The sequence below is a fragment of the Elaeis guineensis genome, chromosome 1 (assembly GCF_000442705.2).
Source record: "Elaeis guineensis isolate ETL-2024a chromosome 1, EG11, whole genome shotgun sequence".
In the NCBI taxonomy this organism is placed as follows: Eukaryota; Viridiplantae; Streptophyta; class Magnoliopsida; order Arecales; family Arecaceae; genus Elaeis; species Elaeis guineensis.
Window position 1 is genome coordinate 115897384 of NC_025993.2, and position 23207 is coordinate 115920590.

Below are 23207 nucleotides of genomic sequence, written 5' to 3' on the forward strand. Positions count from 1 at the left end.
ATTATCAAGTCCGTTCCTAATATGATTCTACATCGAATTTAGTGCCTGGATATCGTGCCGCATAAATGTGCATATAATAAATTATAAGAGATAACATTTGAGGTATTAATAAATTTTTTTCGAAAATTTTTTTATCTGAATTTTCTTCAATTCGATTTTTTCTATTTGCATAACTTTCGAAGCCTAACATGGTGATTTTTTTTTTAAATATAATAATGTGAGCATATCATGGTGATCAAATCGCTTCTTCTTTCTTTTCCCGCTGCAACGCTCCCCCCTTTGCCACCCGACGATGTCCCATCAACTACGGTCTGTTTCCAATGACTTAGGTCTAAATGGAGAGATGTAAGCAATCCAATCTCAGCTACCAACCAATTTCGTTTCGTAGTTTTTCCCTCTCGATTCCTCTAATTAGTTGTTTGGATATCCAAGAGCTCGGAGGACATTGGGAGGACGGCGATTAAAGCTCGTTGGAAGAGGCTTTTAGTCGGGGAGGGTGCCCACGCCCCAGCCATCGCCGCCCTCGCTGGACGCTTAGCCATCCAGGTCCTCTATTTCAATATCAATGCCCTGTAAGTAAAGATTAGATTTTAGTTATGTTAAAACTAGATTTTAATGGTTCTTGGGGAGCGTGCTTCAATTACATTCCATATTTTTGGTTATGTTGGTAGTCCTTTTTTTTTCCCGTGTATTTCTTTGAATTTTGGTCTCTTTCTTGATGTTTTCTTCATTTGTGTGCTGTTCTTTTTACCTCACATCAAAATCTTGTGACTTGGTTTTCTTTCTTTCTTTTCAAACATGAATGTTGTTTGTGCATGTAAGTGTCGTACGTGGGACATGAAATCATGGCAGATTAAGAAGCAGCTAGTGATAAGGTCAAACTGCGATAATTAGATAAGTTGAAAACAAAGGCATATGGACAGAAGGGGGAATGACACTTTTTTGCAAGCGATGTTCTAGTGTATATGAACCTTCAGATGAGTTGGGTGGAATTGTTTAGTTACATGTACTTTTGTGTATACATCTGCACGATGTTGCGTGAATGAATGAGGTGGTTGCAATTGGTTTACAAAGGTTTTCTACTTGCCATTAACAACTCTATCAGTGCAGTCGCCACTTCTCATTCCTTACCCTCAGAATTGTCTTCGTTCTGTTCTCTTCAAAAATTACTCACTTTGCAGAAAGGCAATAAAGATAAATGGAAGAAATGGTGCTTAATTGCTGAGCATCAGTAGAAGATATGATAAAATTTATTTCATTATAGTATCTTGCTATTTTAAGAATTTATAAAAGTGGCTTAGTGAATATTAATTGAGATTAGGTTGGCTGCTTTGATGGGAGTCTACCATAAGGTTCCAAGAAAATGTCATCATAGTTTAGAAAATCATCCTTCTCGGAATAAGTTGGGGCATGTAGAAACACATTTCTGTAGTAGCACATGCCCTTAGCCTTTTTCTATATTTTAAGTTAATGGCCCGATGAAAAAGTGAGCTGTCAGCCCTTCCCCCTTTGTGTTCTGAGTGCCCTCCAAAGTTCCTCTTTTCAACTCTTCCATTTACCGTTTTCCAATAAGAATGTTGTTCATCGGGAATATGATTTGGTGTTAGCTTTAAAATTGGAGTATATTGTTGTTGAACCATGAACCTAGGTCGCCCACCACCCCCCTCTCCCAAGGATTGGAATCAGAATGGGGCTCTCTCCAACCAAATGGTTGGAATGGGAGTCACTTATTCCCATTCCAATTCTAGAACTCAACTCCCCTCAACCAAACATGTCCCTATATATTTCATTTGTAGCATGATGGATTATTTTTATACATTTTCTGTTGGGATGATTAAGTTATAATTGAGTAGTATGATTAGTTAACCTTGTTCAGCTAATCAAGAGGTTGATTGACTAATACATACAAGAACTCATGCACAAATAGAAAGATTACAGACATGTCACAAGACAATGAAATTGATTGTTCAAACCAAAAGTATATTTTCTGACTATTTTGATTCACACTTATAAATGACTTAGTCCAAGAAAATCCTACAGAAATGCAAGTTACATGTTTGCTGCAAGTGCAATGGCTATGTAGAATCAATACATGTTCTATTTTAGGATTCAATAATATAGAGCAGAACCTTCCACAAGCGAGAAATTTGGTGTATGTTCACTGTATTCCACTATTGCAGATGGAGGGAGTTGGCCGATGCAGATCTCATGCACTGTTGTGAAAAGTGGGAACAACCCTTGCCATCCTCTGTGACTCAGAACTTCATAAACTTCTTTTGCCGTGGACACACCCTTCAAGAGTTGTGAAGTCAGATCATAGAGTACAGAAGATGCACATTTTAGAATGCTCAATTATATTTTAGTGAATATGCAGTTCCATGTAATTTAACCATGTCGAAAGAAGATTTCTCATGCTCACCAGTCCCATCTTATTTTCCTGCTTTCTATTATGAACTTTCTATCAGAGTACCATAGTGGGGGGTGGCAGTTGGTGGCAGCCAGGTCTATAGCTTGTTGCTCTAATGGTTCTGGAATTGCATTGTTCTACAGTTGAGAAACAGATCATGTAGCTGATATGTTGATACTGTTCAATAAGAAGATGACAACATTTTCTTCTTTCTTGTGAAAATAAGAATGCATTTTAGTTAGATGAAGCACTTTCCTTCTTTGACTTATGATCCACAAATTGCATTCGAAATCATAATAATATGCTTAGGCCATGGACTGTAATAATGATATCCAGTCATCAGGGTTGCTTTGAACTTTCTGCTTTTGAAGCTGATGGATCAGTTATTATCATAAGAGTACGGGGTCATCAAAAAAAGGGGGGTTTTCAAACAGCAACAGCCAGTGTCATTTGTATGTCTTTTCTTTTAGGTAATATATCTGCGATTTGTTGTGTAGAACAATTCAGATTTGGCAGCAGCATCTTTAAGGTATGCTTATGAACTTTAGCTACAACTGCTTTACGTTATTTGTTTTTGTGATCTTGTTAGTAAGTATAGCAGATGCTCTATCACCTTTTTTTGATTGTTTACCTGTAGTTTTTGGCCTTGCAACAATTCTGCTTCTAGTTCATCGAAAGATCTGTCATTGATATCAGCAATAAATGCAATTAGAAATTGTCAGAACACTGAGGCCTTCCATATCAAATCTAACAAACCTAGGAATGCTCCAAAAACATGTCTGACATAGTTTGGAGAATAACCTTTTGCCACCACTTCGAGCAAAGGCCTCAGAAACTTTTCTGTTTCTTCCTCCAACTGCCATAATAAAACCGGAGTGCAATAATCAGTACAATTTAATTATCTGTGACTCTGTGATATGTGGATAGGAAATGGAGATGTATTAGATATCATACGGCATGTTGTTATCAGATCAGCCACACCACAGCTCTCAAAGAAGGTGCTGTCTCTAACTGAAGAGAACAACAGCTTGGAGAAGGCGCGCATCTCCCTCAGACCAATCCTCATTATTGCTGCCTAATTTTTCAAACAAAAGCTCATGAAACGGTTCAGTCAGAATGTTTTCATGTCTTAAATCTCTGATATCACATTCTTTAATTCATACTAACCTTGGTATTGTTTCCCATGTCCAAGCCATCAACCAAACCTGTATATATTCCATTAACATATATGTTTCAGTACCTGAATTATTGAAGGTAACAAAGCATACTGTTGTAAAATACAAATTAAAGTTAGCAAAATATACAAACCTGCTGCTATGGCCACCACGTTCTTTAATGTCCCACATAGTTCTACTCCCTCCACATCCTGCACCTGTCAATTTATGAACACAAATTCAAATTATTAAGACTATATGATTCAGAAAAAGTATTATCCATTTCTTTCAAGTACAGTTTTGTTTTCTGTAATTGCTGTAGGTTGTTAGATTCTAATTTATCTTTGTATGTTCCCTTCCATGTTTCGGAATATGGTATGGTTCTGCATAGAGCTAAGCTGCTTACTTTCATGAGTGTGTATTTGCTTCACAACATGATGGACCTATCATTAGTAAAATCTATAAGCACCTTTTCTTTTTATCTTGTGTTGTTGCCAGATTCCTTTTCCTTTTCTCACCATGTATTTTGGCTAAAACCCACCTATGTACCATTCAATTCTCATATCTACTAATTTGTTCAAGAAGAAAAAACCTTTTCTTTTAGTTACACACACCTTACTTGTTCTGATCTTTTTGTCAAGCACCCTGTTTGGTTGCTAATGTTTATGAAGTCACCCAGGATGCTAAATACTAACCTCAATGTTTGAAAATTATGATTTCTAACAGAAGTCAATGATTATGATTTTTTTATTCACCCTTCATCAATCATCCAAATAGTGATCTGGTAGGTACTGTTCTTATAATACTTTGTTCAACAAAATTGTATTCTCCCTCGGTGTATGTTAGATAAGTTTTTCTTCGCAAATTGAATAGAAGGCATGGTATAGTGGAATAATTTGAGTTATAGACAAAAGATATAATTATCTTACTGGTTCATGTATGGGAATCAGCCAAGCAAACAATCTTCTTATGCATGGATGGAAGAAGCAAATGAAACACTCACAATAGACACTAGAAAATAGGGGGTGCTGAACAATCTCGCCCATCTCTGTGCAACCTCCTTATCCTGTCTATAGCCAACTGTTGCTTCACTGAACTTCTCGACAGCAATCTGCATTTAAATCTCCATTCACTCTAAGAGAGAGAGAGAGAGAGAGTAATCTACAATGGTGGAATCTATGTTAGATGAATCCTTGCCTCATTGGCAATATTAGCACCCATAAGAACACAACAGTTGATTCCAAGCATATCGGTGATAAGTTTTGAAATCATGAAGGGTCCTTCCATCTTGACCTCCATTCCCTTAATGAGGGAGATGGCCTCGGTGCCAGGTCTTATTTTCCCTACCAGCCTCTTGCAGATGCCCGCCACAAATTGATGGGGTGTCACAAAGACTAGCATGTTTGCTTCTTTCACTGAAGACAAAGGGGCATATCATTTATTAGAACTAGAACCTGATTGCATACACTAAGCATTTTAGGAAAGTAATTTAATTATTTTTTTCATTTTACGGCTTCCTAAGAGAGCTTGCAGTTTGCTTCATATTTATGCATAGCATCTTAGATTAAGAAGCTCCCAATTGCATATTATTTTTATTTCTTCAACTTTAATTTACTTCTGTTGATATACTTTTTGCAAAATACCGTGAGTGATATGTGATTACATGCTTGAAGCACACCTAACTATATTATCCCTTTTTATCACTAAATGACAACAGTTACATTCCACTTTTTACATTTTTCTCTGGCTTTCTATTTTCCCGTATGTGTTGTAATCTCTGTTCTTTAATTTTTGTTTTAGAGGGTTTGGATTATCCATTTGGGATTTAAGATCATGAGATGAAATCATAGTGATGCAATAATTGTAAAGCAGATGGAAGATGCAATTACTTGTCTTCTGACTACCTTTTTGAATGGCCTTCACTTTTTTTTGGGGTCTCTAGCTCCTTTGCAAGAGTTTTCCTCAAAGAGCTGGTTATTTTGTAACACTATCTCTATGCATGGCTTCTGCTGGTGAAACAATTAATGAATTCGGTCTTATATTTCGTCTTCTAATATCAAATATATGAAGTTACCTGCATTCTCAAGGTCAGGATCTGCTATAACATTGTTTCCAAGCTTTATGCCTGGTAGATATTTGACATTCTCCTGTTGCATGGCATAGAACAAACACATTATGAATAGGAAGAGAGATAATTTGCAATAATTTCCATCATGTACATCAAAAGACAGGGAAAGGAGTATTAAGATGATGAGCGACTCCCACATTGGTTTGATTGATGACTTCAGAGAGTTTCTCGCCTGTATGCAATGTTTCTTCATAAACCCACATCCATACTTCATCTGTAAAATCTCAGATATGATGATGCTTCAGTTTATGCTATCAAATTTTCCTCAAAAGGTTTTATATTTAAAATGTAACATTGCAAATTAGACTGACTTATTGCAACTTCATGTACTTCTCTCTCGAATTAACACACACACACACACACACATACATACATACTACTACTAATCATTTGAGTCAGCCTATTATTTTATGTCGAACAGCATTTCAAGTACAACTTTCTACAAGGAATAGAACATTAGAAGAATTATCTTACTATATATTTAAGCTCAAGTTGGAACAAGTTTCATGTGCAAACATCTGAAATTGCAACCTACCCCTTGATGAGTCTTAAAGTAGGATGATTCTGTACTGCTATCATGTCATGCGCTCTGCATGGTCAACAACATTTAACAATTTTTTTTTTTGTTTTTCGGGAACAACAACATTTAATAATTCATTATTCTCATTAAGAAAAAAAGGAAGATTCTGTGCAGGATGAGGCTTATTTTCTTTCTTCTTCTTTAAAGAAAGATGAGAAAAGAGGGTTAACCAGGGCCATTAGCCTTAAGAAATAAGTAACTAGTTTTACCTAAGTGTCTTGATGAGGGTGTCTGCTTGTCTTTCTCAGGTTGATGATCTCTGCTGCCCATGTACAAGGTGGTGATTGACATGAGAGAAGGTGGACAATGGACCACCCTGTATTTGCGTTTGAGTACTCCGGATTTGATAATTTTTCACTTTCATCTAGAAAGGATACATGTACAGTGAAAAAAAAAAAAATCTCTAGAAAAATTTAGGATAATTCTTTCATAATAAAAGTTAGAATTAGTGTAACTATCAGACTTTTCCTGTGCTAGTTGTAGCCAAGATAGGGAAATCAGTCGACAACCTTTTAATTTAAGTCCTTTGATATGTGACTTACCTTTGTGTTCCTGCAATCAGGAAATGTAAATTACTTGGAATCAGGGCATATTTGATGGTAATGTGTTTAATCTGTGTTAGGCTCAACTTAAAGCTTCTGAATTCCTCTATATAAACTGCCATCAATCCCAATTTTATTGTCCAAAAGTTCAAATCATCACCACAATTTTCATATTACACTGCACAATATTTGACCCATCTTTTGCCTATTACGATTCTTGCTGCAATAGGTGAAGTTGTAGATTACCTCCATAGTAATCCATTTGTTGGCATGCTTTGCTGGAGTTCAGGTATGAATTTTTGTATTTCACTCTTTGTTGAATGAAATGGCTTTGCTCTGGATAACCAAATCAAATTTTTTGATCTTTTGTTTATTAATCATTATTCATTTTCATCTTTGCAAATTTTACTACCAACTTGGTTCAGATTTATCAAGACATTGAAGAGATTAATTATAAACTTCTTAGAGAGATTTAAAAGAATAGAAAGCTAGGACCTATAATAGCTTAATCAATTAATGGAACAAATCTGCAATAAGTTTTTACTGCTACTTTCAAATTTCTTCTCTTTTTCTCGTATGATTAACTTGCACTCTGAATACACCAAACACATTGAACTAGTTTTCAGCTTTTGGGATGATTTAGCAAATCAGGCAGCAGAGATCCAAGCATCGCAAATAGGTCATTGGGACAATTCTATCTTCCATATGCTCGCATAGAAACTTCTTTATTGGCTTTTATTCTATTGTCTGCATCAACACTTGCTTATGTTCAATTACACCATTCATAGGCAAGCACCTCCAAGAAGATTCTTTTCACCACATATCATGAGACAGGCAAAATTTAATGCAGTGAATGCAATGCACATCAAACAAGAAGGCAACATGTTGATGAGAAAGATGCAAATTATTAGCACCCTCTCCTCCTTGGAACATGTTCTAAGAAGAGGTTCTAGCTTCCAACCCAGATAGTGGCATTCACATTCTATTTCTCAAGGTAAAGAAAGAAAAATTTGAAGATGGATGGATTTGATGTTACCATAAAAGATTGGTTGTTTGATGGTGTTGGAGGCAATGAGCTTGGCTGCGACGCTGCCCCAGTTTCCACTTCCGATCACCACCACCCTGTATTGTCCCCTCATCATCTGTTGGTCTTCCATCGTTGGAGCCATACAAAGAAGAGCTTGAGGGGAGGAATCCAGAGAATGTGTAGAAGATAAAAAGGAGAAGTGAAGATATAAAAGAGACGAAGGGTGGAGGGATTAGAGTTTGAGGAGGGGCGGAGAAAGCGTGGGAGAAGGGTGTGAATGCTGATAAGAATTGACGGAGTCTTTTCTGTCCGCATTCCCAACTCCACCCTTTCTTGTTCCCATTTTTGTTCCCTCTGTTTCCATCCGCAGCAGCTGCCATCGTCGGAGCTCTCAACGTGTCTCCTGAGGCCGTTGGTTTTCACTCAGTTGGCGGCAAAATCAGCGGACGAGACAAACACGTTGACGGGTGTTGAGCCGCATTCCAGTCATTATGACGACAACCCGGATTTTGTCTGGGCTCGGGTCAGGTCATACGCTTACTTGGACCGTTAGATGGTTTGATGCGGTGTCCACCGTTGGATGGAAATTTAGACCTTTTTTAAGGGCCTGTCTGGAAAATCTAGTAGAATTGGATTGGATTTTCTATAGGATCATAGATTATATAGTTTATTTTAGTAAGATCCATATCAATCTAATCCTCTCCAGCCCAAGTTTTGTGGGAGGAAAAAAAGAGCTCTATATATATTTTTTTTTTTTTTATTTTAACCCTATAGTCTAACAAAACCATAGATGGGATTTAGACCAAAACTAGTATCAAATTTTTAGAAAAAAGATCCGAATAGACCAACAAGCTCGGTTCCTATAGGAAATTCAGTAGCATTCGAATTTCTAAACAAGCCCTAGGATAAACAAAAATTATATGAAGATAAAAATAAGATAGTAGCGGTGGTGATGGTGGTGGTGGTGGTGGGAGATGAAGATGATTAATGCTGCCACCGGCGAGGGAGGGTGGATGGGGTGGTGGAGAAGGGATGGGGGAAACTTTCTTTTTAATTCATCAATAAAAGTCGGGTGGCTCATTTTTGCCTCCATTCCAATCATATATGTATTTATATAAGTTTTAATTTAGGTCGATTCTGGGTTGTTGGATGATATTGGAAGCCTACCGGCCTGTTATTTGTGGAAGACGGTTGAGTTGTATTTGCGCCGTTGGGACCTGTTATTGGAAGGCGTACTGGGCCTGTTGTTGGTGGCAAGAGGGTTGAGTTGTACTTGCATTGCTGGAACCATATATCGCCTAGGGTTAAGGGTTGGGTACCTTACAATCAAAAAGTTACCAGCCAGCTGCATTTTACCCACAAAAATCATTATTTTGGATTCAAGGGCCTGTTTGAATAATTAGGCCCAACGTTCAATGGGAGTCATGGGTTGGACCAGCAGAATTATGGAGAATCAGCTTGAATTAAGCTTATATTCATGGGTACCCAAGGTTTTTGGAGTGGGCCAGCCGGATCCCATTGGGAAAAAGGGAAAAAAAAATATGAATCCAATAGATTTGGGTTCAAATATCCAAACAGATGTTAGGTTTCTAGTATTATGCATGTAGATTTTTTAAATTTTTTAAAATATGTAGCGGAAGATTAGATTAAAACTATTTTAATTTATGTGTGTATAGATCTAATCTAACGCCTACAGATCTAGGTCATATAATGAAAATAAGATGAGTATGCATTTAATTTCAAAACAAAAATAAAGCTGTGATCAGATCACTATATATAACACTAAACTCCTTCCTCTAGATCTGATTTGAGGATATCTGTAGGTCCCGTTGAAGCTGCACATGCGTCCGATTTCTACGGATATCCACATGGGGTCGAAGCAGATCGAAGCCTAGAGATCACGAGGTGCTAGCTCTCTTTCAGATCTTCGCTCCTCTGGTTTGGATCTGATCTTCTTTTCAACTATCGTAGAAGTGAATTCGAAGATGGATCTACATGCAAACTCTTTTGCGCGGAATCGGAGGATGCAAGAGACAATAAGAGAACTTTCTCTCCTTCTCCTTTCTCTCTCTTGATTTTTCTCTCTCCTGGTGCACCAGGATGGGCATCTGAAAATAAGGGCGCAGAAAAAGGAAGGGGCGCCACTTCACAAATTTCTCCAATGAAACTCTCATAGAATTTGGTATCACTCCTATCTGGCACCCTAAAATGCTCCCTTATTTAAATCCAACGCCCCAACCTCCTTATCCTATCCATCAAGAGTTTAAATTTATGTTTAAATCAAATTCAAACTTAAATTGATGGATAAAATAAGAGTTGATAGAGAGAGAAGATTAGGGAAGAGGGGCAGCATCCCCGAAGAGGAGAGAGAGTGGGACTCTAGCATATAAATCAATTCGGATTCAATCTAGATTCAATTCGAATCCAATTCGATCTCAATTTGAGCCCAATTTGTTCCAGACTTATCTTAATTAATTAGGATTCAAATCTGAAATCCAAATACCCAATTAAATGTAATTAGATCAAGTCTAATCAAATTAAATTATATTTAATTCAATTAAGACTTGAAACTCAATTTGATCTCATCAAATTGCATTGCAACAATTACAATTAAGTCCTCCTTGCTAACTATTAGAAGATCTTCTACTTATAACTTTTATAAATTGATCCAAATCATCAATCATATTGATAATTTGATCATGATCCAATCGTTTGATCTAATCAAACTCTTTTTGTGTGTACTCCATAGATTCTATTCTTCTGATAGTGAAACATATCATGATCTCCATTATAGTATCATCGAAACACTTTTCAATGGATCAGAATATTTTCAACTCTCATCCATCAAGGATCATCGATCCAGAACAATTCTAATGACTCTCACAATTTACTAGTGATGCCTAACAGCATGTGATGACAATCTAGCAGAATAGAATAATTAGAATCCCTAGATATAGTTATCGTATGATTCAGTTCCTCTATCGTGAGTTCTGAAAGATGGAAGTTATGAAAATTGTTAAACCCTAACATCTGTTATATGAAAGATTCGATTAGCTCAAGTCCAAATCGTGATACTGATGGAAATTTTTTTCATCAATCACCTTGCTGTGGCTACAGACTTAAAGACTCAACTTTTTAAATCCCATAGAACTACTCCTTATCTTCTAAAGTCGATAGATGCCATCTAGATGTGCATCCTACTCTTACAATGAACCTATTATAGCCAACATACACTACAAGAACCAAATGACTAAGAGACCATATTTATATACAATCAAACTACGTAATCCCATTATGTGCAGCCGAGATACCACAGGCCAGAGAACTACTCACACCACTACAGCATCGAGAAAATCACTGACGAGTGAGTAGACATCCATATGATCTTTCGTTTGGTCATGCTTAGAACCGATGTTCTCTAAAACTATCTCACTATCACTTAGTGTCTCTATACTATAGACCAAGGCTCGTCTATCCTGAAGGAAGTGATCCGTGCATCGATCTAATCAAATCAGTTATCATCTCCGTAATGATCTATCGATCGAAAGTAATTTAAGAATTAATCATATATGTCATCAAGTCTCAACTCTTGAGAGTATGCATCTTTAAATTATTAATTTCTAAGTATTCTTGGACACATTAGACAAGAATGGATAGAAAAAATTATTTTATCGATGAATCAATAGTTTAAGTACAACTATATATCCTAAAACTATTAAATATGTCTGCCGTATTGGCTTTAAGGCATACATCTAACAATTCTTACTTGACCTAAAGTCAATTGGCTACTAACCTAATTCATCTTCTCAAGGTGGACTTCAGTCTTCTGCGGCTCAACTGCTTTGTCAATGAATTTGCCACGTTATCCGGGAGTCAACTCTTCACACCTCGACGTATTGCTTTTTGAGATAGTCACATATAATATGAAACTGCCGCTCGATGTACTTGAAACTTTGATAGAGGCAAGTGCTATGGGGCCGTTGTTGTCGCAGTACAGTATAATGGCATCTGATGTCATTATCTAAGTTTGCAATGAATTTCTTATACCAAAAGACTTCTTTGCAGCATCCAGGCAGTGATATACTCAGCTTCCATTGTTGAATCACAACGAAGATTGCTTGGAACTTTTCCACTAGTAGCACATCATTGCAAACAAACATTCACCCTGATGTAGACCTTCTATCATCAGGATCAGATATAAAGTTTGAATCAATGTATCCTTCAACTCGCAACTTGATCCTCCCCAGAGATCAAGAATAAATTCTTAATTCTTCTCAAGTACTTAAGGATATTTTTCACAGTTATCTAGTGCTCTTCGTTTGGATTCAACTGATACCTGCTCGTAACGCTCATAATAAAGACAATATAAATCGAGTACATGGCATACATGAGGCTTCCTATAGCCGAAGCATAAGAGATCTTGTCATGCGCTCAATGTCCTCAGATATGCTTGGACACATTTCTTGGAGAGAGTGTACCATGCCTAAGGGTAGGAGTCTACTTTTAGAGTTCTCTATGCTGAACCTCTTCAGCACTTCCTATATATATATTTTCTGTGAATGGCCAAGATCTTTTTAGATCTATCTCATAGACCTTTATTTCTAGAATATAGGATACCTCTCCTAGAAATGTCAGTATAGAAATGTCATTCTCAATAAGAAGTATGTCATCCACGTAGAGTACGAAAAATATGACAGGCTCCCATTGATCTTTTTATACCACAAGGTCCCCTCATTCTTGATGAAATCAAATGATTTGATTGCATTGTTAAAATGAATGTCTAACTCTGAGAAGCTTGCTTTAATTTACAAATGAATTTTTACAGCTTGCAGACTTTATAATCTCCATCACTGGAATGAAACTCTTAGGCTGCTCTATATAGATATTTTCTTAAGATATCTATTTAGGAATACAGTTTTCACGTCTATCTACTATATCTCATAATTATAAAAAGCTACAATGGCAAGCATTGTGTAGATGGATTTAAGCATAGCGACATGCGAAAAGGTATCCTAATAGTCAACGCCTTCATGCTGATTATAATCTTTCATCACGAGCTTAGTTTTATAGGTCTTTACCTTACATCTGCATCTATTTTTCTTTTTAAATTATTTACACCTAATGGGTACTATACCCTCTAGTAGATCCACTAAGGTCTATACTTGGTTCAAATGCATTAAGTCAATTTCTAACTTCATAGCATTCAACCATTCTCAGAGTCGATGTCAGACATCATCTTGTCATGGGTTTTGGGATCATCTTCATGACTCTTATCTCTTACAAAGAATATTTTCTCTGTATTCTCTTAAGCATATCCAAGTACCTTTTAGACGACGGGAGACTCTACTTGACCTACGAGTGGAGGAGATACAACAACTACTGACTCAGTGTTAATGGGTTTGTCGGGTTCTATAGCTCGTTGTTCTTCAAAGACTCTCTTTGAGCTCATCAACCTTCCATTGCCACCATCCTGAACAAACTATTTTTCAAGAAAAGTGGTGCGTCAACTCACAATCACATTGTGATCATCTGAAAAGTAAAAGTAGTATCTTATTGATTTTTAGGATATCCTATGAAGGAGATTTCATTGACTTAGTCTCTAATTGTCTGCCATTTATCTTTTGACATAGACTGGAATCCTTAAATTTGAGATGATCCATATTCGATTTTTTATCATGTTATATCTCATACAGTGTGGTAGAATAGATTTAGAGAGAACTTATTTAATACATAAATTACGGTTAGTAGGATATCCCAAAGATTTAAGAGTAAGTTAGTGAAGCTCATATGGATCGGATATATCTAATAGGATCCTATTCTTCCTTTCAGATATCCCTTGAGTTGAGACATATCGGGAGGAGTCCATTATAAGACTATGTCGTTTTTCCTGAGATAACTCAAAAATTTTTCACTAAGGTATTCCCTCTTCGATCTGATCGAAGAACTTAAGAGTTTTTTTATTTATTTTTCTACTTCACTTCTGAATTTTTGAACTTTTCAAAAGTTTCATACTTGTGTCTCATGAGAAATACATACCGATATTGTGAGAAGTCATCGATGAAGGTAATGAAGTAGTGGTAACCATCCCTGGCTGTATATCAAAAGGGCCACACACGTTAGTATGTATCAGGACAAGTATCTCAGTATCCTTTCTCCATGTCCTACAAAGAGTAACTTGATTTTTTTTTCTTGAAGGTAGCATTCACAAATTGGATACGACTCAAAATTCAATGAGCCAAGGATGCATCTTTTTTCAGTTTGTTTATCCTATCCTCTCCAATATGTCAAATCTAAAGTGCCACATATATTTGTGGTTAATATCATCTCTAGATCGTTTATGACCTACGGCATTCACTATCTACTCATTTACATTCACACACCATCAACATGCAAATAATACAGACTATCAATTAAAAGATCATGTGCAACCAATTTATTTTAAAAATAAATTGAACATAAATCTTTATTAAAATTGAAAATAAATGTCTCCTATACTGTACAAATATAGAAATTAAGTTCTGACTAGCTACAAGTACATAATAACAGTCTTTGAACACTAATTTAAAGTCCAACGGTAATCAAAGAGGGTAGGTTCCAATGGTTTCAGTAGCAATTCTTGCTCCATTGTCAATCCGAAGGATCATTTCACCATGCTCACTCTTCTATTTTCTATCAACCCTGTATAAAAGTATATATATGAGTACTTGAAATAGAGTCTAGTATCCAACTAAAATAGAGAAAACTGTTAAGTTAGATTCAACAACGAGCATACTAAACATAACTTTGAAGGTGTGTCATCCTTTTTGTCTTCAGACTTTTCAGATACAGTGAATAATTTCTCTTCCAATGGCCCTCAGTATTACAATGAAAATATTTTTCTTTGTCTGCAATCTTCTTCGAAGCATCCTTCTTCGATCTTTTCTCTTTTTTCTATTTCTTTACATGCTTGTTCCTTTTTTTCCAAAAAGACTTTCTTTTAGAGGAAGGTGCCTGCTCCACAGCAAGAACGGAGCCTCTTAAACTCTTCAAGTCCTCTCTGTAGTAACCAATATGTTGATGAGTTTGGATAGACTACAGTCCAACTTGTTCATATGATAATTTACTATAAATTGACTATATGAACTAGTAAGACATTGTAGGATAGATCACCTGCAATTCCTTCTACATCATCAAGCTAAGCTTCTCAAGCTCCTTCAAATCCTTGATCATCGTCAAACAATGATCGTGGACTGACTGTCCCTCACGTATTTTAGAGTTGAAAAGTCTTTTCGATACTTTAAAATACACAGTGCCGCTCTGCTCACCGTACAACTCTTGTAGGTGAGTGATCATTGCCCTGATAGTTGGCATGTGCTCATGCTGACTTTGCAACTCATTGGTCATCGAAGCTAGTATGTAGCACTTGATCGATTGTCATCATCTATCATTTTTTTTGTGCTGCCCTTTGTTCAGCATTAGGACATCTTGGCAAAGCAGGGGGGTTCTGGTCAAGTACATATCCTATTTTTTCTGAAATAAGACTATCTTCAGATTTTTAAGCCAGTCCTTGAAGTTGATATCGATCAAAGGATTGGACTCTGGGATGCAGGCTAAAGGGTTTGGAGCTGATATGGTTAAACTGTGAGAGTAGAGATTTAAGTTAGTTATTTGTACTTAATTTTATATTTTTCTAAAATTTTAAGAAATAAATAGGCTCTCACTATTTTTTTTGGATCTCTCACACTCTCAAATAGAGAGATGAAAACTTAATGTGACAAAAATTTTTAGTGGATACTATGATCCCACCGATGTACATGCAGCTCCTGATAGATATTGAAATATGCATACCTACGAGTGGACAATTTTGTCCAATACTTCTCCAAGCATGTTTCAACGATTTGATCTCTAAGTCGCATGGGCTCACCTGATAGATATTGGCCATATTTCTTAGTTAAGTCAACCTAGTATTTAAACGCAAGTGTGAAGCAATCATTGGGTCCCTTACCTAACAGATATTGGGTCAACCCTATTTTCACCCTACAGCAACCCTTTGTAATAAAGTGGTTGTGTGTTTCTGATGCAACTGAGCCATTGTGACTAATCGAGAATATTAACATCAGTAGCACACCCGCACATCTACAATGGTGGAAGACCGCTAGACTTAATATATACGAGGAGGTTTCATTTAGGCCTCATCTAATCAGTCAACACTATGACTAATCTAATTAGCATGGGTTAAACCAAATCATCAAGCAATTTATTCAAGACACAATCTTTCAAATTGGCCAGGTAAGCGAAGATCTGTGGGAGGCACCCCCTTGAAGAATTAAGGGTCCTAATTAAGTAACCACCAATCAAGCACTTGTCTTAGACATCAATTAGTCAATTAGTTTCAAATAGGTTAGCTTAAGTGATTCAAACTTGAGCTAATGAGCTGAATCAGGTCTTTGGGTTTATTGATTTAACATATAGATATCAATCAAATCGACCAACTACAATTATTGATTTGATCCTGAGTATATTGACATAATCTTAATCAATTCTTGATTCGATTTGATCAACCGCTCATCTCGATTGAATTTTATTATGTTCAAATCAAAAATTCTAGATGTAATCAAATTACTAGACCTAATTTTGATTTAATCATGTCGAATCTCTCATGCATAAAAATAAATTTCAGATCTGAATTCTAAATTTTAAATCTATATTATTTGCATGAAATAACTTATTATAATCTCGTAACTATTTTCAGATCTAAGCAATCATTCATATATCTCATACATGATTAAAAATCAAATCTAAATTTTAAAAATATTTTTCAAAAATATCCAACATAGGTAGAGGACAATCTTTGCAACATAAGAGATAAACCTTATGCCAGGAGAACTTATAGCATATCGATATCGGATCAATAAACATATTAATTTTAGATCTGATTAGAAATATACCTCATCTTATTCTCATATATATGAATCCGTGGCTCTGATACCACTGTTGGATTTCTAGGTGTCATGCATGCTGATTTTTCAAAACTTTTTGAAATACACATGGAAGATTAGATTAAAACTATTTTAATCGACGTATACATAGATCTAATCTAACACCTATGGATTTAGATCAAATGATGAAAATAAGACAAGCATGCATCTGATTTCAAACAAAAATAGAGATGGTGATCAGATCACCTACCTGTAGCGCTAAACTCCTTCCTCTAGATCTAGATCTGAGGATGTCTGTAGGTTTCGTTGAAGCCATACATATGTTTGGCCTCTATGGGTATCTACACGGAGTTGAAGTAGATTGGAAGCATCAGAGATCATCGAAGTGCTAGCTCTCTTTCAGATCTCCACTCCTTTAGTTTGGATTTGATCTCCTTCTTCAACTGTCGTAGAAGAGGATCCGAAGATGGATCTACATACGAACTCCTTTCCCGTAGGATCGGAGGATGCAAGAGATAATAAGAGAACTCTTCTCTCCTTCTCCTTTCTCTTTCTCTTTGATTTTTCTCTCTCTTGACGCACCAAGGTGGGCGTCTGAAAATAAGGGTGCAGAAGAAGGAAGGGGGTGCCACTTCACAAATTTCTCTGATGAAACTCTCATAGAATTCTGGTATCACTCCTATCTGGCGTCCCAAAATGCTCCCTTATTTAAATCCACTACCCCAACCTCTTTATCCTATCCATCAAGAGTTTAAATTTAAGCTTAAATCAAATTCAAACTTAAATTAATGGATAAAGATAAAAGTTGATAGAGAGAGAAGATCAGGGAAGAGGGGTGCCCATTTTTGGTGCCCTCTCTTTTCATTCATGCATGCGAAAGAAGGGAGCATGCATAGGGCTTTCTGCTGTGAGAGAAGAGAGAGAGTCCCAATAAATCTATGACTCTGGCATATAAATCAATTCAGATTCAATTTGGGTTCAATTCGAATCCAATTCAATCCTGATTCAAGTCCAATTCATTTCAGACTTAATTCTAATCTAATTAGAATCCAAATCTAAAATCCAAATACCCAATTAAACTTAATTAGATCAAGTCTAATTAAATTAAATCAGATTTAATTCAATTAGGATTTGAACCTCAATTTGATCTCATCAAATTATATTACAACAATTATAATTAAGTCCTTCTTGCTAACTATTAGTAGATCCTCCACTTGTAACTTTTACGAATTGATCCAAATCATCAATCATATTAATGATTTGATCATGATCCAACTATTTTATCTGATCAAACCTCTTTTGTGTATTACCCAATAAGTTCTATTTTGTCTGGTAGTGGATATACTATGATCTCCATCATAATATCATCAAAATACTTTTCAATAGGTTGGAACATTTTCAACTCTCATCCATCAAGGATCATCGATTCAGAACGATCTTAGTGAGCTCTCACAATCCACTAGTGACGTCTAGCAGCATGTGATGGCAATTCAGCAGAATAGAATAATTAAAATATTTAGGTGTAGTTATTGCATGATTAGTTCTTCTATTGTGAGTCTCGACAAGATGGATGTTATGGAAACTCATCAAATCCCAACATCCGTCATATGAAAGATTCTAATAGCTCAAGTCTAAATCGTGATACTGATGGAAACTTCTTTTCATCAATCGTCTTGCTGTGGCCACAGATTTAAGGACTTAGCTTCTCAAATTTCATAGGATAACTCCTTATCTATAAGATCGATAGATCCCATCTAGGTGCGTACTCTACTTCTACAATGAACCTATCATAGCCGATATACACCACAAGAATCTAAATAGCTAGGAGACTATGTTTATGTGTAGTCAAACTACAGCAACCCCATTATGAGTAGTCGAGGCATCGCAGGTCAAAGAACTACTCAAACCACTACAGCATCGAGAAGATCACCGATGAGTGAATAGACATTCATGTGATCTCTTGACTCAGTATTAATGTTCTATAACAACTATCTGCACTCTCGCTCAGTGTCTCTACACTATAGTTTAAAGATTTGTTTACTCTAAAGGAAGTAATCTGTGCACCGATCTAATCGGATCAGTCACTGTCCTCGTGATGATCTATCAATCGAGAGCAATTTAAGAATTAATCATATATGTCTCTAAGTCTCAATTCTTGAGAATATGTATTTTTAAATTATTAATTTTTAAGATGATTCTTAGACACATTAGAAAATATCTATTTTATTGATGAATCAATAGTTTAAATACAAATATATGTCCTAGAACTATTACAATGTATCTGCCGTATTAATTTTTAAAACATACATCTAATAATGGTCCCAACAAATTTTTGTAGCTTGTACCTAGGTGCATTCTATTATTTATGTTAAAAGAATAAGAGGGTATAAAAGAGCTTAAAGAATATTGAAAGAAGAGATTCTTTGTGCACCATGGGTGGTGTAGAATGCGTGCACCATCCACGATGATTGACTCATGTGTGGAGTTGGAAGAAAAAAATTTATTTTGTTTAATATATCATGTTCTGGTTTCGTACGTGAGTCAACCACCGCAGGTGGTGCACAAAAAATTTCACTTGAAAGAAAGCACGGGAGTAATGCAGGAGCTGTTGTCCTAATAGCTCCCATTTGCTGATGTTGTCTTCATGGAAGGCAGAATTGACTGATGTGCTTCGCGTGGTAGGATGAGTGGCTGTGATGTTGTTGTACAACGTCCTTTTTGCTTCTTTCTAGCCACAGACACACCAAATGGTTTCATGAGCCAAACAGTTCCATCCCTTTCATTTAGAACGCCCAGCTCGACGAAATAAGCTGCAGCTCACATGGCATTCTGGGTTGGACTTTAAGAAAGTATGATATGATTTCAAAGGAAGATACCCATCACTATAAAAGCATGTCAACATGATTTACCCTAACTTAATACGGACCTCTTTAGCTATTACGAGGAGAACTGGACTAGATTCAAAACTGAAATATAGTCATGATGAATAGTCTTCATCGAGATGCATGCCAAATTTCTGGATGTTATAATTTGCCTGTAAGATATTCGATTGAGATGTTTTTCTGGAGGATATAATTTTTCGAGTTCTATAATATTTCATCATCTTTTTAATAGTTTGCACACCAAGTAAGTAATCAGGATTAAATTTCATTGTTTGGGTTTCAAAATCTGATTAAAATAAAAGCTAACTTAAAATCAGGATTAGAAGAGAAATCTAGTGCAAATTGTGCCAAGACATCTCACCAGCATAACTAAAAGCTAACTTAATTTAGAATTCATCAATGAAAAAAAAAAGTTTTTACTAATTTATTATTTTTTAAAAAATACACGAGTTGGACGGATTGAATGAGTTATTCTTTTCTTCACGATCGAATCAATGACCATATGGCTCACTGTTCCAAAAAGAAGTGAGGAAATTGCAATTTTTTGTGAAGCTCTTCTAACGCTTATATTGGGACAATCTTGTAAATAGGCAATGTAATAAATCTCATTAATTGAACCTAAACAAATGAGCCATCCACAAGTGCACGGCACGTGCTGATCGTGAACGCTTGCGGTCATTCAGGCCGATAGTGTGTTTATGCATGTATGACAAAACGGCATGTATTCGTTAATTGAAGAAAATATAAGCACAAATTCACGTGCACTAATGCTTTTTGTTATGGGCAGACTGTGGGAGATCTTTCTTAATAATTTTATATCGGACAACTCTGATGTGTGCACGTGCTTAAGAGGGATACGAACACACCTTCTCTCACGAGACGCCTTTTATCCATAGGACGAAGGATAAAACCGTGAGGCCATCCACATGACGTCGGATCGGGACGGAATAACCCCGGTGGGATCCGATCAGGGGCTCCAGAGATAATTCTCGATGGGGATCACGAGGCACGCTCTCCGTCCGGACCTAGCCGAAGCGGACAATACTTCATGGGGCGGAGCATGGTAGACTCCGACGACCTGCTTGACACGTGTGCACAACAATGGCGCGCCAGCACACCTTCCCTCACGAGGCACTTTTTGCCCATAGGGCGAAGGATAAAACTGTGAGACCATCCGCGTGACGTTGGGCCGGAGCGGAATAACCTCCGTGGGGCCCAATCAGGGGCTCCAGGGACAATCTCCGGTAGGGACCATGGGGCATGCTCTCCGTCCGGACCTAGCCGAAGCGGACAATACTTCGTGGGGTGGAGCGTGGTTGACTCCGATGACTTGCTTGACACGTATGCACAACACATTTGCTAAAAGTTTTAGAGAAATCGAACAGCAAATATTTTAATGATTGAACTCTACCAACTCAAAGCCAGACAAAATTAAAGTCCAATTTAAAATTTAGATACCATATAATAAAACGTTCATTGAAGAAGATGAAGAACATGTGCTGCGTGATTGATCATTACACTTGATTGTACATGAATATATGAATGCATGGTTGCTAGGCCAGCACAACTCTAGCCTTCTCCTCTACCGCTAGAAGGTCCCCAAAGATTAAGTTCCTCGTACGGGTGATCCATAAGCCCCAATGCCCTGCGAGCTCAACTTCACCAATGTTAGCCTAAAAGCCTGGAACAAAAAATAGTTGGGCAACCACCAACTTCATCAACCGACTTTTCTTGTTCGGTTGACTCCATTAGACTAAACGAGCTCCTGAAAGAGCTCTGAAGAGGTAGTTGCTAGACGAAGCCAAATCAATCAAGATTTGACATGATTGATCTAGACTCACATGAACCCCTATGTGACATGACTGACTCGATCAAGTTACCAGCCGCCTATTTTCATTGTTCAACTGATGGTTGCATCTAATCTGTATTAGAAATAAAGATTGGACCATGATCCATGGTCTAATTTTATTTCAAGATATTGCCCGAAAGTTATGTCTTGTCTAATATGTTCTGCCCAACCCACTGGTCTAGGCTTATTCCCTTTATCTTGAACAAAAGATTCAGGTTCTAGGCTTGCCATCCCTTGCAAGCACTATCAAGTGGCTTTAGGTTTGGACTTCTCCTCTGAACCCTGCAAGCACTACCAAGTGGTTTTAGGTTTGGACTTCTCCTCTCAACCCAGAAATAAGTCAGGTCTTGATCCGTGAGGTAGAACTTTGAGTATACATACTTGCCGTATTGCTGCATTGCAGTGATTTAATTTTGCTCAACATCACGGCATTTATAGCTAGGTTAGAAGGATAGAATATTTCATGGAGAAAGATTTCGTGCATCCATGTCCCACTTCTGTTGTTATGCGGACAATAGCAGACAGAGTAGTTGGTATGCCAAGCTCTGAAAATGATCTTTCATGGAGGGACTACGCAAGCACACAATTCATGGGAAAGATGTAGATTAAGACCATAAATTTGTCACTTCATAGCCAGCATTGACCAAGAAAAAACAAATTCCCATTTGTTTTCCATGGATCTTTTTTTATTTTCTTTTAATAAAATAAACAACAAGCAGTCAATACCGAATTTGTCATCTTCTTCAGATGTAAGAAGAAGAAGAATCATCAACCCTTTTGTTCCAACTGTTAATCCAAGAGGTCAATTTCTAATATCCTGCAGGTAAGTTGATGTTGAAGGCCAATATCTTTTTAAAAAAATGTAAAGGGAAGCAAAGCCGACTGAAATTTATCAATAAGAAAAGAAGATTACAAGGAAAAATTGAATGAAAAAATAGAAAATAGATTGTCTCCGATCAGATAGCCTCGCAAAAATTATATTACACTGGACCAATTTTCTGATGAGGTTTCCACAATGTAAGAAGTTGCTTTGGATTACTGAGTATGGACCAATTATTGAGAAAAGAGATCTTAGAACTCTAATAAGAAAAATTGAGTTGCTTCCATTCTAATAATTTCAAGTTCTACTGGTCCAAGATTTCACCCATAAAAGCTAGCCAAAATGTGCGACTTAGGAATTTTGATCTTTATAAGTATCCAAAATCTTTCCAATATACAATCAATGTAAGAATAAATATATAATGATATGGATAATATCTATTTCTTCCATTTAAGTCCTAGTATCTACATCAAGTTAAGAGCTCAAATCTACTCAAATTCAATCATTTACGTGAGAATCAACTTGTAATTAGTCATAAAAGGGCTCAGCCCTTGCATGTGTTGTCAACCAACTACTTTTATACTACTCGAAAGGGAAACTAAAAGATATAATTTGGGATCCTAGAAATTGGAATGCAAAATAGGATGATTGGCACCAAAAAGTCTTCCGGATCTTGGTACAGGTTGGACCTTGATATCAAAGACAAGTTTCCTACTACCATATGACATGCACACTCAGCTTGGAGAGACCACGTTCAAACAATACCCTATGGCTATTAAAGTGTGTGAAAAAGAAGCTATCAAGCTCCTCCTTTTATACGCTCCAAGTTCTTTTACCAGATCTAGAATTATCCCTTTTCTTTGAGAGGAAGATGAACAGGGAGAGACTCAAAGCCAGATC

The 23207-nt window shown here is 36.7% G+C and overlaps 1 protein-coding gene and 1 long non-coding RNA gene across 4 annotated transcripts; one reads left to right on the forward strand and one right to left on the reverse strand.

Moving 5' to 3' along the window:
- Nucleotides 1–254: 254 nt before the first annotated feature.
- Nucleotides 255–2404, forward strand: LOC109505486 (uncharacterized). 2 transcript variants are annotated; one of them, XR_002163919.3, is made up of 3 exons: nucleotides 255–345; nucleotides 433–572; nucleotides 2181–2404. It is a non-coding gene; the product is annotated as an uncharacterized lncRNA (long non-coding RNA). The 2 variants fall into 2 exon arrangements; XR_012142621.1 differs by having other exon boundaries at nucleotides 433–546.
- LOC105038747 (glycerol-3-phosphate dehydrogenase [NAD(+)]) lies at nucleotides 1960–8169 on the reverse strand. Of its 2 annotated transcripts, XM_073260713.1 has the most exons (12): nucleotides 7848–8169; nucleotides 5827–5903; nucleotides 5636–5708; nucleotides 4759–4976; nucleotides 4565–4672; nucleotides 3716–3779; nucleotides 3575–3612; nucleotides 3362–3482; nucleotides 3209–3263; nucleotides 3039–3087; nucleotides 2420–2544; nucleotides 2109–2292 (listed from the first exon to the last, which is right to left on the reverse strand). In XM_073260713.1, exons 1-12 carry the CDS (start codon nucleotides 7978–7980, stop codon nucleotides 2256–2258), a joined length of 1098 nt encoding a protein of 365 aa, XP_073116814.1. In that variant the 5' UTR covers nucleotides 7981–8169; the 3' UTR covers nucleotides 2109–2255. The 2 variants fall into 2 exon arrangements, with proteins under 2 accessions (XP_010912925.1, XP_073116814.1); XM_010914623.4 differs by lacking the exon at nucleotides 2420–2544 and having other exon boundaries at nucleotides 1960–2292; nucleotides 7848–8166.
- Between the last annotated feature and the right edge of the window lie 15038 nt (nucleotides 8170–23207).

Coding starts and splice junctions, on each gene's coding strand:
- LOC105038747 (XM_010914623.4), bottom strand. CDS start 7,980: ATGGCTCCAACGATGGAAGACCAACAGATGATGAGGGGACAATACAGG. Junction 4,977..5,635: donor TCCTGACCTTGAGAATGCAG/GTAACTTCATAT, acceptor CTTTGTCTTCAG/TGAAAGAAGCAAACATGCTA. Junction 4,673..4,758: donor GTGCTAATATTGCCAATGAG/GCAAGGATTCAT, acceptor ATTTAAATGCAG/ATTGCTGTCGAGAAGTTCAG.